Here is a 14,909-nt window from a genome sequence, read left to right on the forward strand (position 1 = left end):
GTGAAAGTATTGACTGAAATAAAATTTTGACAAAGGGCAGAAACAAAATACAAAGAAAATTCTTGAAAAGTTCCTTTCCACTTACTGGTGTTGCTTTGCAAATCTTAAAAACTGAATTCAAGATTAGATTTGATCTGTTCTATTGTTAAAATGTAAAACAGTATGCTTACAAGTTAATAGACTCACATTTAAATTTTCTTATAGTCTGTTTTTTAAAAGACAGACTCATTAGCCTTTCTTTCCCGAAAGATGAATGTGTCCAGAAGCACATCTCTTATTATTAATTATTTTTATTATAAGGAGCTTGGATGGCTCAGAAAGTTGTTAACATAGCTGGTGACTTCTTTGTCACCATTGTAATTTGGCCTTGGCTTGGAGTTACTAACACTCATTTAGTTTTCTGATCACTTGGTAGTTTTTATGCAATTTGTTGGTGGGTTTTACTCACTTTGAACAAGACATATATTCACGTCATAGAGAAAGCCATCGGGTCAGCTCTAAGCTGCTGCTAATTGTCACAGGCTTAAATGGACCCGTTTCAATTTAACCCAGATGAGGATCTGACCAATGATCACAACTGGCATTAATTAGCAGATGTGTTATCAGACTCCGTGGAGATGTCCTGGGTTGAGTGACAACAGAAGCGCTCAGCTGCTGCAGCCGGTGGAGCTGTGCCAGTTTGGCAGCTGATGGCACAGCGCCCGATGCTGGCAGGTGCAAAGTCCAGGTCACCCCTGACGGAGGCACACTGGTGGCTTCTGTTGCCAGTCTCCAAGTAGAAGAAGCTGCAGAAGGAGCTCAGAGCACCAGGCATGTGGTTGTAGTAAAGCACAAACAACACAAGACTCCTGGGAGGAGGAAGGCAGGCAGGGAAGACAGGGAGGATGGAGTGCTGAACTGACTTGTCCCTGAAGCTGGATATGCACAAGACATTGCACTGCTAGAGAAGCAAAAGCCTCTAGCAAATATGTTGAGGCTCTGGCTTTCCATGTGTGCCATCTGATCTGACACTGTAATGCCAGTTGCATGTGTGTGGCAGAAGGATGAGGGAAACACATTTAAAAGCAGGGGATCTTGAAAAGCAGTTGAATTTCACAGAGACAGCTACTGACAGTCTCAGTGCTATTATGGCTGTAAACTAGAGGTTTGGACCATGACTAGAAAAGTGCCTTGAGCAGGTCATTGGGGTGAATGAAGAGGAGGAATGAGAGGCTGCAATTTTATCAGGAAAAAAGGGCATGCTATCCTCCCTTTGCACTTATCTGAGTGCAGTGTGGGTTAAAACCAGGCCAGTAACCTGCCCAGATATTGCTGAGTAGCAGCCAGTTCCTCTTTCTCATGCCCACCTACCTCCAGAGGATGGTGGCAGAAACAAGTTGCCAAGTTAATGGCATGGGACCCTTGTAAAGATTTATGGTTTCTTAATATTTACAGGACAAAACTGGACATCAGGTAGCTCAGGGAGTAATTTTTTCAGCTCTTGACAGAGTTTGGAAATTTGCTTAACTGACCCCATGTATTTTGATGCACTGCGGAAAAAAAAAGAAATTCTTTTAATTGTGAGATCTTTCTGTTGTAACCCAGGAAAGGAAACAGCAAGAGAGTGAGAGTTCAATAGTACTGAGAGTGGAGAAATGTTTAGACTGGTTGCAGACCTCTGACCTGGCTGACAGGAAGATGTAGACTATCCAAGGAAGGTGCTACCACCTGCAAATTCTCTGTCACCCTTCCTGCACATTTCTCCCACTACTCAAAGCAAGATATGAAAAGATGTTTATGCACCTATTTGCTGTGAAAAATCTGGGTCCTCCTCTGAATAGTTATCTTTGGGCCCAAGGCCATGAAAGGGGATGACTGAGACTCATGTGGGAAATAGATGTCCAAGTCCAGGTTCCCAATCTACACACCCCCTGCATTTTTCATCACCTGCATTTTTGATAAGAAAGCTCTTAAGACATCTAAACCCGTTTTTCTGCTCATGCCTCTTGGTCAGTGCCCAGCTCAGCTAAGCTGAACTTCCCAGCAGTTAATCCTGATTCATCTCCTCAAACCATCCACTGCTTCACCCATATGTCTTCCCAGAGTGTCCTGGTAAAGCACAGGTAACACATGATCAGGACTGAGCAGTACACAAAGTACAGCAGCTGTGTTCACTGTCATTCAAAGGCATTAACTTCAAACATCACCCAAGCTTCAGGGGCTTCAAGCCCTTATCTCTTATCCGCAGAGAGAGCAGGAACCTTAGGTAGGAAGCAGTATACTAAATATTCATGGGGGAAGAGATTTTTCATACTTCCTGCAGAAGTGGTGCTGACACATGTCAGGTTCTCTGGGAGGAGTTTTAGGCAATGAGGTACAGAATCAGATACAATCTCCAGCCCTCCACTGCTGAATTAGCTTGGTGTTTTGGATTGATGCAAGATAGAGGATCTCTTTTGGTATACTCATTGCTATGTAAGGTGTTTCTAAAACATTGTCTTCACAGCCTAATGAAAATACAGTGATTTTTCAGAAAAATCAGTAGAACATATCCTCAAAGGATATGATGATTATTGGAGTTTTAATTAAAATAGCGGGTAAAATAAGTATTATAGTGTGCTATTACTTCTAAAATAACAACAGAATAAAGATGCCCATTTCTTTTTTGAGTGCAATTTCCTAAATGAAAAAGTAAACATTAATATCTGCAGAGATCTTACTGATCTTGTACGATAATTTAGAAAAATATCCCTATTAGGGATAGTTATATATGCTTTTTGTTGGAAATGCAATCACAGGATATGCACATAGCTGCAATCTGTAGACAGATTAAGTAAATTAAATCACTCAATGTCTTTTTTCAATAGCTCTAAAGTTAAAAGTAATTTGCAAAGAAAATACTCGGTTTCAATTGGTTTGTAATATCTGTTAATGATCTTTGGAAAAATTTCTGATAACATGCAGGAATTCCCTCAGGGGCAGGGCTGTGAATAAGTGGATTTTTTTAAGTTTGAGATGTCATTAGCTAGTGATTTCTTTGAAGTAAAAAGCTGTTACAGAATAAATTGCAGAGGTATACAAGTGAACAGGACAATCATTTTTATGAATAATATACATTATTTCCACTGTGCTTTCTGGCCTCCAAAGAAATCATTTACAATCTAGCTTGCCATTACAAATATCCTGGAAGAGAAACTGCATGAGCATTTTGTGCTTACTTTATGTGTATTCTTTGACTTTATATAAAAGTACACCTTGATGGTATAAAACTACTAGTGTAAGGAGCTGATTTGCCCCTTTTAATTTTTTGTTTTCTTTTCCCCCCAGTAGATAACTTTTTCAACCCACAAGGCTGAAACAACTTCCCTTAACTGAAATGACCCCAGCACAGCTATTCACTAGAAGACACCCTCCACGATTTCTTAGGGGGCCCATAAGATGACTGAAGTTGTAGGTAAGTGCAATCATGTCAAAAAGTGCCTCTGTTTTCTTGGTACCTTGTCAGCATGAACATATTCTTAACAGTTCAGAGATGAATAGGGTATTTATCATGCCCCACCACAGTAAGGTAACATGAGATAAGGCAATAAGGACAAATGAGATCTCCTGGTTCTGCCCTCACCTTAGGATATCTCAAGTAAAAAAGAGTGCCAGAAACATCATAGAACACACTTGTCCGTGGGGAATGTTGTACTGCTTCCAAGGTTCAGTTATACCACTCAACCATGGGCACCTGAGGATGGTCCTTCTGCTTCCACAAGTTTCTGTGGGTGGTTCTGGGTTTAGATGAGAATGGAAGGGATGCTGGTCTGGGTAATGGGGCACTGGGACTCCAGTGTGTGCTGTCACACTGGTCAAAAGATACAGTTTATTGCAGCCATTGACCTTTTGATTTCCTCACCTTCCTCCAAATCTTTTTTGCCCAAGACCTTGTTGGACTTGGTCACCTTATTAATTGCAGCCATTGACCTTTTGATTTCCTCACCTTCCTCCAAACCTTTTTTGCCCAAGACCTTGGACTTGGTCATCTTATTCCTGCAGACCTGCAGACAGAGCTGAAGACACACCATGCTAGCATGAATATGACTGATGCTTCCAGGGTTCCCGTACAGGGCTGGAGGAGAAAGGATTTGTTCCACTCTAGAAAGAGATGAGATAGTCACCAGTTTGAAAAGCCTCCTAGACTTTCCCAACCCTCTGAAGGCCCAGTGTGATGGTTTACCATGAGTGAAGGTGCTGTCTTGACACTGTCTATTGATTGGCATGTGCCATGAACCACTGGGATGATTTGGCATCATTGTATAGTAGCAGGTAGTAAAACTCACAGATTTTTTACGGCTAGGAGCAAGCCATTATTATAATCCAATCTGATCTTCTGCATAATACAGTCTACTGAATTTAACTCAACCCGAACTTTGTGTGAAGATTTGCTTTTATGCCTAAAAATGACTTGTCATTTACAAATATGATGCTGTTTCTGTCAGTACTAGCCATGTGATAGCAAGTTCCAATAATTAGCAGAACATTTTTTGGAAAACCATCTCCTTTCCTCCATTTGAAATTCAATACCTTTTTGTTTCACCTTGCAAGATAGGAAAGATTTTTTTCCTTTTTTGCTAATTAAGTTCAAAGATCCTGAGGACAGAATGTTATTTATATTATAGTCATGCTTAAGTAGAGCTCTGAAGAAGCCTGGGGATCCCATCACACGAAATGAGGGAGACTGTGCAAGTCCTTCAGGACTGAGACTGTTTTAATAGACACATGGCACGTATTCAAGGAAGATGAGTGATTTAACTGAAAAAGTTGCCAGTCCAGTCAATGGATTCATACCTCTCAAACACCTATGCCTTTCAAAAGAGAAAGGTAGAGAAAAATAAATTTCTAAAAGTTAGACCCAAAAAATTAGTTAGGAGTGTAGTCAAGTTCCTGAAAAAGGACTTTTCACAAGTGCATGAAGCGACAGGACAAGGGGAAATGGCTTTAAGATGAAGAAGAATAGATTTAGATTATATATTAGGGTGAAACTCTTTACTCCAACAGTGATAAGGCACTGGAACAAGTTGCCCAGGGATGTGGGACACCCCACCCTTGGAAATGTTACAGGCCAGTTATATGGGACTCTGAGTAACCTGCTCTAATGGAAAGTTATAATCACTGTTTATAGGGGTGGGATCGGAATTAGATGATCTTTAAGATTCCTTTCAAACCTAAGTACTCTGTGATCCTATGATTTAACAAAGGAAAACAAGTGTTTCTAATAAGTAGCTCCGTGTCCTGCCCACTGTCCATGGGTCAGATTGGCCTCCAGTGGCTGGAAGTTCTTTAAGACAACAGGGTACACTGAGGAAAATACCTGCAATATCTGGTTCATGAAAGGTCCCAGAGCTTTCCAGAGCTGCTGGGGTCCAAGGACGTTTTCTAGACTGTCTGAGAAAACAGCATGTGTTCTAAATTTATGGAGAAGCTTTGTTCAGTTCAGTATAATTTGAATCATGGAATCATTAAAGACCTCTCAGATCATCAAGTCCAAACATTAACTTAACACTGCCAAGTCCACCACTAAACCATGTCCCTAAGTGCCATATCTAGGAATATAAGAATATGTCTCATGAGAACATATCTTTCCTGAGAGACAAGGTGGTGCTTATGTTCTTTCTCTTTTCTCAAGAAATTTCCCATCCTTTTGACTTTTATGATTTTTATTACCATTCTCTGGACTTGCTCTATTTCTACTTTCTTTTTTCAGGGATTAGGTGACCAAATTTGAAGACAGTATTCAAAGTGAGGATGTGCCACTGATTTATAGAATAGCATTATAATATTTTCCATATTATTCTCTAAAACTCTTTTCTTTGTACAAACCCTGTAAGATTCTTTTAATTCTTTGAACTACAATGCCTTTTAACATCTGTAGTTTACTCTGATCAGATTTTAAAAAAGGAATAAAAGGCTCCATTTTTCACATAGAATTTTATTTATTGTTTGAACTTCAGAAGAGAAATTGGTTAACTTACAATTTAAAATTCTTGGTAATGTAGACCATTGGGCAAGGATTTCATTATCAGCCCTTCTAAACTTGCTGTAGAAGTGTGTGAGGCTGAAATTTAGTGTACAAGATCTTCACTCAATATGCTTGTCTTTTGCTTTGTAGACATGGACAAACCTAATTTGGAGCTACCAGCATCCCCAAAGATATCAGGAAGGGCATTCACCTGTACCCCCTTCCTGATGAAACATGCTGTAGCCCCACATTTACATGCTGTTCATCCAGGACCAAGTGTGCATGCAGCAGATGAATTTTGCCATATCCCACATACTGAACCTCACACTTCCATGCCAGACCAGGGAAAGGCCCCTTTGCAAATGATGCACTTGATGGCTGCAGAGGGTGAGGATCTTGTTCTTGTGTCACAGCTTGGCATTATGCCTTCATCAGGATATTAGAAAAGGCTCAGCGAAAATGGTCACAGCTATTCTATCACCTGAGACACTTCTGGCAGCTCCTGCCTTTCCTTAGAATTACCAATCCAAGTGGTGACCCTGCCTGACCCTACTTATCTTGTAAAACCTGACAAGATCACAGCCTGGAGCAGTATAGCCACAGGCTCAATACTGGCTACCAGTGTCTGTTTAGTATTTTCAAGAAACATTGCTCTAAAGATTTACAATACCAGCTGCTAGATATATGGACAATACCAACGCACAGCTCTGACCCCTGAACATTCAGCTCCACTTACATAGAAATTTGTGTCTCTCAAGGGGCTAACATTGAGCTGCCACAAAGTAGTGATTCCCTATCTGCAAGCAAGTGGATTTTAAGTACAATTTGATTACATATACTAAGACACTGGTTGAAAGTGTTTGAAGACTATAGTCTTGAGTTCAGAATTCATGGTTAGTTTTTTTCATCGGTTGCATTACTGCTTTAGCAATAGAAAGGTCTCTGCCATTTATGTGTAATACATAGAATTTACTTTTAGTTTGGTGTAGAGAATTTTCTTCACTCTTGCATGACCAAAACAGGTTTTCATTCAAAGGTATTTTTACATGAACTGTAAGTTTCCTCCCCAGCAAAAATTTTAGCTGCACCAAGTGAAAGCAAATGCATATTTCCTCAGATATCACTAAGGATAAACACAGGTTTAAATATCCAAAAAAATTTTAAGGGTTTAGTTGCATATACGTTCATACACCAGATGCATGGAGTTCTTGCAAAGTTGTGTGAGCTTTTTTTTCCCCTCTTCTTCTTAGAACAGCAAAGACTTGGAACAGACATTGAGGTCCTATTGCTCCTGTCGGAAACTTCTGTTGACTGCAGCATGAGTTGGATGGGACCCAGAGAAACCAAATACAGACAAGTAATGATGAGTTGGCCATACAAGCAAGGAAAATCACAGATAACAGGTGCACACCAATTAGCAATGTATCCTTTGGGTCATCCAGTACATCTTCCTGACACCATTAAGTTGTTTCTTATGGTATATTTTTGTGGTTTTTTGTGCCTAGATTAAATTTCCTAAGTGATGCCGTATCTCAAAGGAGAGGTTGTGCTGCCTAGAGTATCCTGTTGTCAAGAATTTTTTCCATTCTTAACGTCATCATATTTCTTCTTTTTATGTCCCTTTGCAAATTTCCTTCTTTCCCTTTGATTTCTTTTAACTAGTGTGATGTGTTTAGTTAGCATTAAGACAACTCATAGATATTTAGCCCACTTAATCTTTCCTAATGTAGCAGTCCTTTCAGCCTTGTTATTCTTCATTTCTTCTCATCACACAACTGCCTGTCAGTATCTTTTTTAGTTATGAGATTTTAAAGATGTGGTGCATTTCTCTGATCTAACAACAGATCTGGTATAGAGCTGAGCACCCTTAGTGTCTTGTCACTAAAAGCCCCTCCCGACGTGTCCAGAGGAAAGCTGCAAGCATTCTGATCAGGCACACAGGTAGAGTATTCTGCTTGAACCACTTCCTCGGTGCCTCTTTATTGATCCACAAAGCACTATTAAAACAGTTAACCTAGGAGTTAAAAAAACGTACATGGCATTTTGCTTTTTTTTTTTTTTTTATTATTTCTCATAATGTAAAAAGACAGAGTAACACAGATAAAAAATCTTTAATGCTGTTGAGATTTTCTAACTCTTGGTCATGAACATAACAGATTAACATTTTGGAAGACATCATCTTCCATAACTACATCTGAGTGCTAGGAGAGTAGATTGTAGAAAGTAATTATATACATAGTGACCAGCCTAGCTGTTCACTTCAGGCAACAAGTTCTGATCTACAAACTACAATACTCCTTTTGTGCTAGATGAGATCTTGGTTGCAATTGACTGTCTTTACCTTTGTGTTCTTTTGGATTGTAGAAATATAATTTTAATCTGCTCTCTTTAAATTTTCATTAAGGAATGTTTCGTCTACCTGCAGCCTCATCCGATGATGCTTAATGAACTCAGCTAGCTTGATCTTCTGTGCACCAGCAGGGACTTCTTTAAATGGGTAAACTGTATAGAACATTGTTTTCAAGTTTAATGTACTTGGAATTAACCTTATAAAATAATGGCATATCTAAAGACAGGTTATATACATAGCACAGACATGTATGTATGCATTTATATGTGCATGTGTGTGTATACATACGTAGGTGCACACATATGTATAGAAATGCTGATGTTATTCACCTTTTTAAAATCTTTACAGCTAGTATTAACATGAATGTGCTGTTAAATTTGGCAGTGTTATACTTTTTTTTTGAGTTTACTTCTGTAAGATAAAATCATAAAGATAAGCTGTGAAACTCGTGCAGCTGATGACATAATTCTAGAATCTCGTGATGCTGAATTTCATATTTCTCTGAGTGTGGGATGGATGTTCCTCGCTGAAATAATTATACTGCCTATTGCAATATATGTTTCCTTGTTTTTATGTGGGCACTGAGATGTCCAAACTATTAAACATATATGTACAATGAGTCCTGTGTTCCTTATTTGTTCTAAAGAAGGCAATTAATTTCTATGGTTTTATTGTATAATAAAGCAAATTACTCTAAGAATCTCTTATGAGCATAGCAATAATCTGTGACAATATGCATATTTACTTTTAATAATGATGTCCAAATATACATATGTGCACATAAATATGCATATATGTATATACAAACACAGAGAGACATATACACAAATTAAATGAAACCAATTAGAATGTGGCATAAGTAGATTCAGAGCTTACCTGTTATGGCTGTGTGAAATGGTAATTTGAGCTACAAGGACATGCAAGAAAACATGGTTCAATGTACTCCATTGGCTCATTCTCATTATGCTCACCTGTGAGGCTGTGTGCTAAGATGGGGTACCAGCAGACATCTGTAATGACAGCTGGTTCCAAACAGAGCTTTCAAAGTCGTGCAACACCCCAACTTCCTTCCAAATCTTGGTGTTTGCCAGTGCTTTACTGAGGCTGGTTCTCAAGGTCAGATGTTCAGATGTAAGTTATTCAGAAAGAATCTGATTCTTTATGTTTGAACTGTAGATATGTTCAACATATAGGCTTTTTGTTGCCCATGATTGTGCATTTGAGCTCACACATAGATTATGCTTGTCTACTACCCGCAAAAATGATGGCTGTTTCTCCCTGATACCATACCCTATTTGCCTGGGATGTCCTCTATCAATTTATTCACTCTCTTCTGGGCTACATAAACTGAGTTTCAGATGGGAGCCCTTTCTTTTTCCTGGGACCGAAAAATCCGCTAGCTGCTAGGTTGAGAAAAGGAGAAAATCAGCTTTACTTTAACATCACCCTATATTACACCCCCTATGCTCAACCAACCAGGAACACAGCAAAAAAAAGCCCAACTGAGCTTCAGTTGTTGTGTGTGACTTTTCCTGGTGGATGTGAATAGAATCTGGAAATACACATGCTCCTCCTTGGGAGAGAAAAGCAAACAGGTTTATGTATTTGCAGTTGAACTCAGTGAAAAATAACCAGGCACAGAAAGCACGCCTGAAGGTAAGATAGGAATATAAGTAAAGATAAATATCACTATGCTAAATTCAAGGGAAATGTGCCACATTGTTATAATTATTACAGAGAACATGTGCTAATTAATTGTTACACTGTGCTGGTGCAAGAGTTGAGTATTCCATATGGGACAAATAGAGGAGCTGACCCTGGGATGCTGTTGGCTCTTGTTTAGAAGCCAGTATGTGAGGAGCATGCCATGAATGGCCTTGTGAAAATGAGACTGGTAAGCTGATTTGGTCTTAGAAATTACTTTTCAGAAGGGCTAGAAAAATATTTTAAATCTCTGATAAATTTTAGTTTTACTGGATGACTGGACTGCTGAGTGTGTGCAGTGTGTTTGAAAGCAGTTTTTTGTTTACCATACCACCTGGGCAACCCAAGCACTAAGTGTAAGGCCTTCCAAGGAATTCAGACAAAAATACAGCTCTGCTGTTAGGGGATCTTCAGTGCTGCCAGGACACTTCTCTGTAGATGAAATAAAGGAGACCTGAGCATCAGGGAGTTCAGAAAAGCTTTGACCATGTGTCTATCAGTCTCTTTTAGATCTGCACTCATTTGTGGAGTATTGACCCTGCTTTAGCAGGAGGTGCATCTGGGGAGATGTTGAGGGGAACAGGATGGGTCTGTCCTCATTTCTGGAGGAGGTATGGGTCATCTGCAAGCCAGAGGTCTGTGCAGGGCTGTTTCCCTGCAGCAGGCTTGCTTGGCTTACAGACACCCGTCGTGCTAGCTCCAGCATGGTACATGTGAGCAGTGTTGGCCACGCTCACAGGCTGGCGTTGCTCCTGTTTGCCATCAGCCTTCCCTCCTGGATCAGGGCCGCTACCGATTGCTGAGGGGTGGCCAGGAGCAGCTCCCTCTGGTGAAACTCTTTTGTGCTTTTATCTCCCTTTTCTTGGCAGTAAACTGCCACTGGCTCCCAGCCATGGCCCTCTCGCCCTCCCCAGTGCCCAGCTTGCATGCTCAGCCAGTGCCTACATCTCTTCCAGCAGCTGGCCCTACTCTTCCTCCACAGCTGGCTGCTGCCCCCTACTGTGGTAATTATTATTTATTATGGATATTCAGTGTACATTATGCGTCCAAAGTCCAGTACAGTCTGAATCACTACCAGGGTCCCACTGTGTGGGCAGAAGCACACAGTCATACAGAGTTGTTTCACATTGATATTCACTTGACTCTCTCTCACACAGGGAAAGATTGAGGGGAAAGGGGTGAAGGTGGCTGTTGGCACCTATTAGCACTATCTGATGTGACACCTACTCTCTGTTCTGTGTTATGTGACTCCTGCAGCAGCACAGCTGAGCCCAGAGATCCTTTTTCTCCACCTTGCTATCAGTAGCAGGTCTCCTGCTATTCCTGTTACCTAGCTGGAAACACCTGAGGTGTTTTCCAAAAGTCATGGTTGCTACATAATCACAGTTTAACTCCCTGTTGCTGTGAATGCAGAAATTGCTTGGCACAGCATGGCCATGTGGGATACCATTTTCTTTCCTATTTCTCTTCATCACCTTCTTCTCTGGGTTTCTTTGTTCATGCGTCCCTCTCCTTACACTTCAACATTCCTTCGCACCCTGCCTCTCTGAGGACACCACCCTCAGTTAAAAACAGAGGAGCTGTAACTCCCACAACTTAGTGCACAGGCAAAAGTACCTGGAGGGAGAAGCAGATTTCTGTACATTTGGAAAAATACAAAATCCTGGACATATTCCTCACATAAATGTGCATTTGTGAGAGGCAGGTTCTCAGTTCTGCCCTGTTGAAGAGCATAGAGCAATACTGCTCCATGGCAGCTGAGGATCTGTCCCAATATGTAAATGTAAATATCTATTTTTACAAACCCTCCTACAGTTTGCTTTTAAAAAAAGCCTTCTCTTTAGACACTGGAAACATACAAACCAGTCAGAAGTGTCCCACTTTCCATATTTTCTCTAATTCCTACCTGTGACTTCCTTTGAAAGCTTTCAAAATCTAATGAATTCAAGAGAAAAAGCGAATTAAAACTGAAGAAGCTTTGCATTCAGTACACTGGCCCTAGTCTACAGGAATGAAAAAACTAGGGAAGAAAATGGAAGGGTACAAAGCCATGTAAATCCAGATAATTTAAAATGTTTGATTGTAAGAGGGCTCACCAAACCCCGCAAAATTCCCACTGTCTATTACTTGCAATCTTCTGCCCTTTCAGCTAGCTGCAGCAAGCTAATGTAAAGAACAAATACTTACAGTCTCTGCATCAGAGCACTTTTTTCCAGGGATCACTTTTTAAATTGTTTTGGATTTACATTTAATTGCTTCCTTCGCATGCTATGTGTACACATGCACTCCTCCCACCCCCTATATTTCATACGTAACTGTTGTGTAGGCTGAAGTCTTTGAATATGGAGTATTCAAACCTCAGAGCACAAACCTCAGGAGTTTCAACCCAGGAATTGATTTGTCCTCTTTTAAGATGGGAACCACATGTGTGACTTGAATCCAGATCTCGGGTGGATTCTAGGTACACTTATTTGAATGCATCAGGATTTGGGATTCAGACTAATTTATTTGTTATGACACTAGTCCTGATAACTACTTCTGGGTTTTCACCTTTCCCTGCCTCAATAGAAAGAGAAATACTTCTCATATTCACTTCTTCCAGACTGATTTGGAGTCATTCCAGGATGAAATCAAGTATTATTCTCAGTTTTGTTTCTTAATATTCTCTGTAACAATTGCTTATAATTGACCTCCGTAAAACCTTTAGAATCTTTGGATCATTTGGTCACCTTTCTCTGAGAAGACTCTGTCATCCACTTTTCCTCTGAAGGCTGCGCCACTGGTTTTTCAAAGTAGCTGAGTGCATTTCCCCCCTTGTAACAGCCCTAGTGGTTTGGGAGACTGAAAAACACCTTCATGGGGTGTTCTTGTCCAACAAGCTCTCTCTTGAGCTGTTATTCAGAACTAGTATTTTTGGGCTCCCTAAAACTGTGGCAAACTTCAAAGCTCTTTTATTCCCAGGATTTTCCTCATCTCCTTTTGAAGACAGGCAATATAATAGGGCTTCCCAGCCTTCTTGTGCTGCTGCATTTTTCAAGGGAAGAAGGCATCCTCTTGTCAGTATCTTGGCTTTTTCTCACTTTATTTCCCCTCAGAACTCCCAGATGAACACCATCCGGTTGTGGTGATTTACTGCACTTGAGTTTCTCAAGTTACTCTACAACTTCCTCCTTAGAGACTTCAATCTGTATAAAGGCCACACTCTGATTTTCTTTGCAAAGTGCCTTTGGCACAGGAATTTCTACACTGCTCTCAGCAGCAGACACAATGCAAGAGATTAATTTAACTCCTCTGCTAGCTTGTTGCACTCTTCTGACCCACTGTATATGGATTTGTGGGGATCTCTGCAGTGTTTTTGTGCAAAGTCCAGGCTAAGAACAGTATTCGCCAACAGGTGAGGCGTGTCTCTTTACTGGAATTCTCTTACTGCTCCACTGAAGGATATTTCTGTATGTATTACAGCCACTCTCAGCACATCTTATTTGACTGGTTTATTAAGTCCAGTATCATTCCTCTGCACTACATCTGTCACAGGTGGGTTAAATTCTCACCCATGCAAACTGGGACTGTTCCTAGGGAGATGTTCCAGGTGAGGAGCTGGTCCTGCACGAGACCCTTCCCTAGTGCTTTGGCAATCCACCTCTGACAGGTCACAGCAAAGGGGCAGGATGATTGCTCAGCACCACAACCCAAGAGGAGTGGGGTTTGTATCCTAGCCTGTGGTCTGGCCCTCATCAAGTGAAAAACCCTTTGGTCTTTTGCCTTTCATAAAGGGAAGTTGGAGGGCTGGAGCAAACCTTTCTCTTTTCTGCTCTTTCTTTTATATATTTTTATTTCTGTTGCTTCCCACTCTCTTTCTGTTTTGAGAAAGACAGAAACTGCTGTATGGCAAATCCAGTCTTTAATTATTCTGAAGGACAGAACTAAAGCATCAGAAATAGGGCAAATACTCTTCATGTCCTGTTTTATTCTCTGGCCGGTGGAGATTGGTTTTCAGTCCTGATATTTCAAAAGAAGGTCAGTTTTATGAAAAAACATGCTCACAAATACTACTGAGCTTTGTGACTTAAAATTTATTTCAGTGAACTTTGATGACCATTACTTGGTCTGTTTATAGAGTCAAACCCAAGAAATTAGCTTAATTTGTACTGCATTCACTAAAGAAGCATATGTCTGATTTAAGACACAGACAAGCATCTCTTAGATATGGTATGGATATGAGACTGATATTCACTATAGCTGCCTAAGGCCCAGATATGGAGACTATACCAGAAATCAGTTCCATGACTTCATCCATCAAAGAGAAAAGCATTTATGCTGTTGAGTTTGTCCTAGCTTTCTCAAAGAAAAAGCTGTAGAAAGCCTACTGTATGTATCCTTATTTCACTAACTTTCTTATTTCAAATGAAGAATTAAAATCTGAGAGCTCTATTTCTCAAAGGCTTTTGTGAATAAAGACCCTGAACTTCCTAAAACTTCCGAAATTGGAGTGAAATATGTCTCAAGATTCATAACTGCAGAGCTGTTATGAACTGAAGTCCAGCCTATGAAATCTATGTCAAGATACAAACAGGCATGCTCGTCCCTAGCACATCTGTTTGTAATAAATGAAAATACCTTAGAAATTAATTGGGTCTTTTGTTTTCTAAATTTGGGACTTCATGTACAGAGCAGGATTCTTTATAAGTTGCTGTGGCTGTCTTAGAATAAGCTATCTAGTCTCAGATAATTTTCTTTCCCTTTCTGTCATGGGTAGCACCTCCAGATCCCCGTTCAACCATTTCATATGGCCATTATAGGATGGTACCTTATGTGGCCATAAGAAAATAAGTCTCTGTTACTGGTGGAGTCTCTTTCTCTCTCAACTACCGA

General features: G+C 40.3%; 1 protein-coding gene across 33 annotated transcripts in view; it reads left to right on the forward strand.

Annotated features, from left to right (window-relative positions):
- The window catches only part of LOC137468509 (uncharacterized), a 70,081-nt gene that overhangs the window by 34,394 nt on the left and 20,778 nt on the right, over positions 1 to 14,909 (forward strand). For 23 of the 33 annotated variants that reach the window (XR_010995997.1, XR_010995988.1, XR_010995999.1 and 20 more), the window contains 3 exons: positions 3,307 to 3,433; positions 7,234 to 7,386; positions 8,388 to 8,952. Coding sequence is in view for 1 of the 33 variants with exons in the window: in XM_068180315.1 (XP_068036416.1) it covers positions 3,307 to 3,309 (3 nt within the window). In the remaining 32 variants the exon portion in view is untranslated. Of the gene's footprint in view, positions 1 to 3,306; positions 3,434 to 7,233; positions 7,387 to 7,827; positions 7,925 to 8,387; positions 8,953 to 14,909 lie in introns of those variants that run through there. The other 10 variants (XR_010995996.1, XR_010996001.1, XM_068180306.1 and 7 more) reach the window with 5 other exon arrangements.

This window comes from Anomalospiza imberbis, chromosome 2 (assembly GCF_031753505.1).
Source record: "Anomalospiza imberbis isolate Cuckoo-Finch-1a 21T00152 chromosome 2, ASM3175350v1, whole genome shotgun sequence".
Classification (NCBI taxonomy): Eukaryota; Metazoa; Chordata; class Aves; order Passeriformes; family Viduidae; genus Anomalospiza; species Anomalospiza imberbis.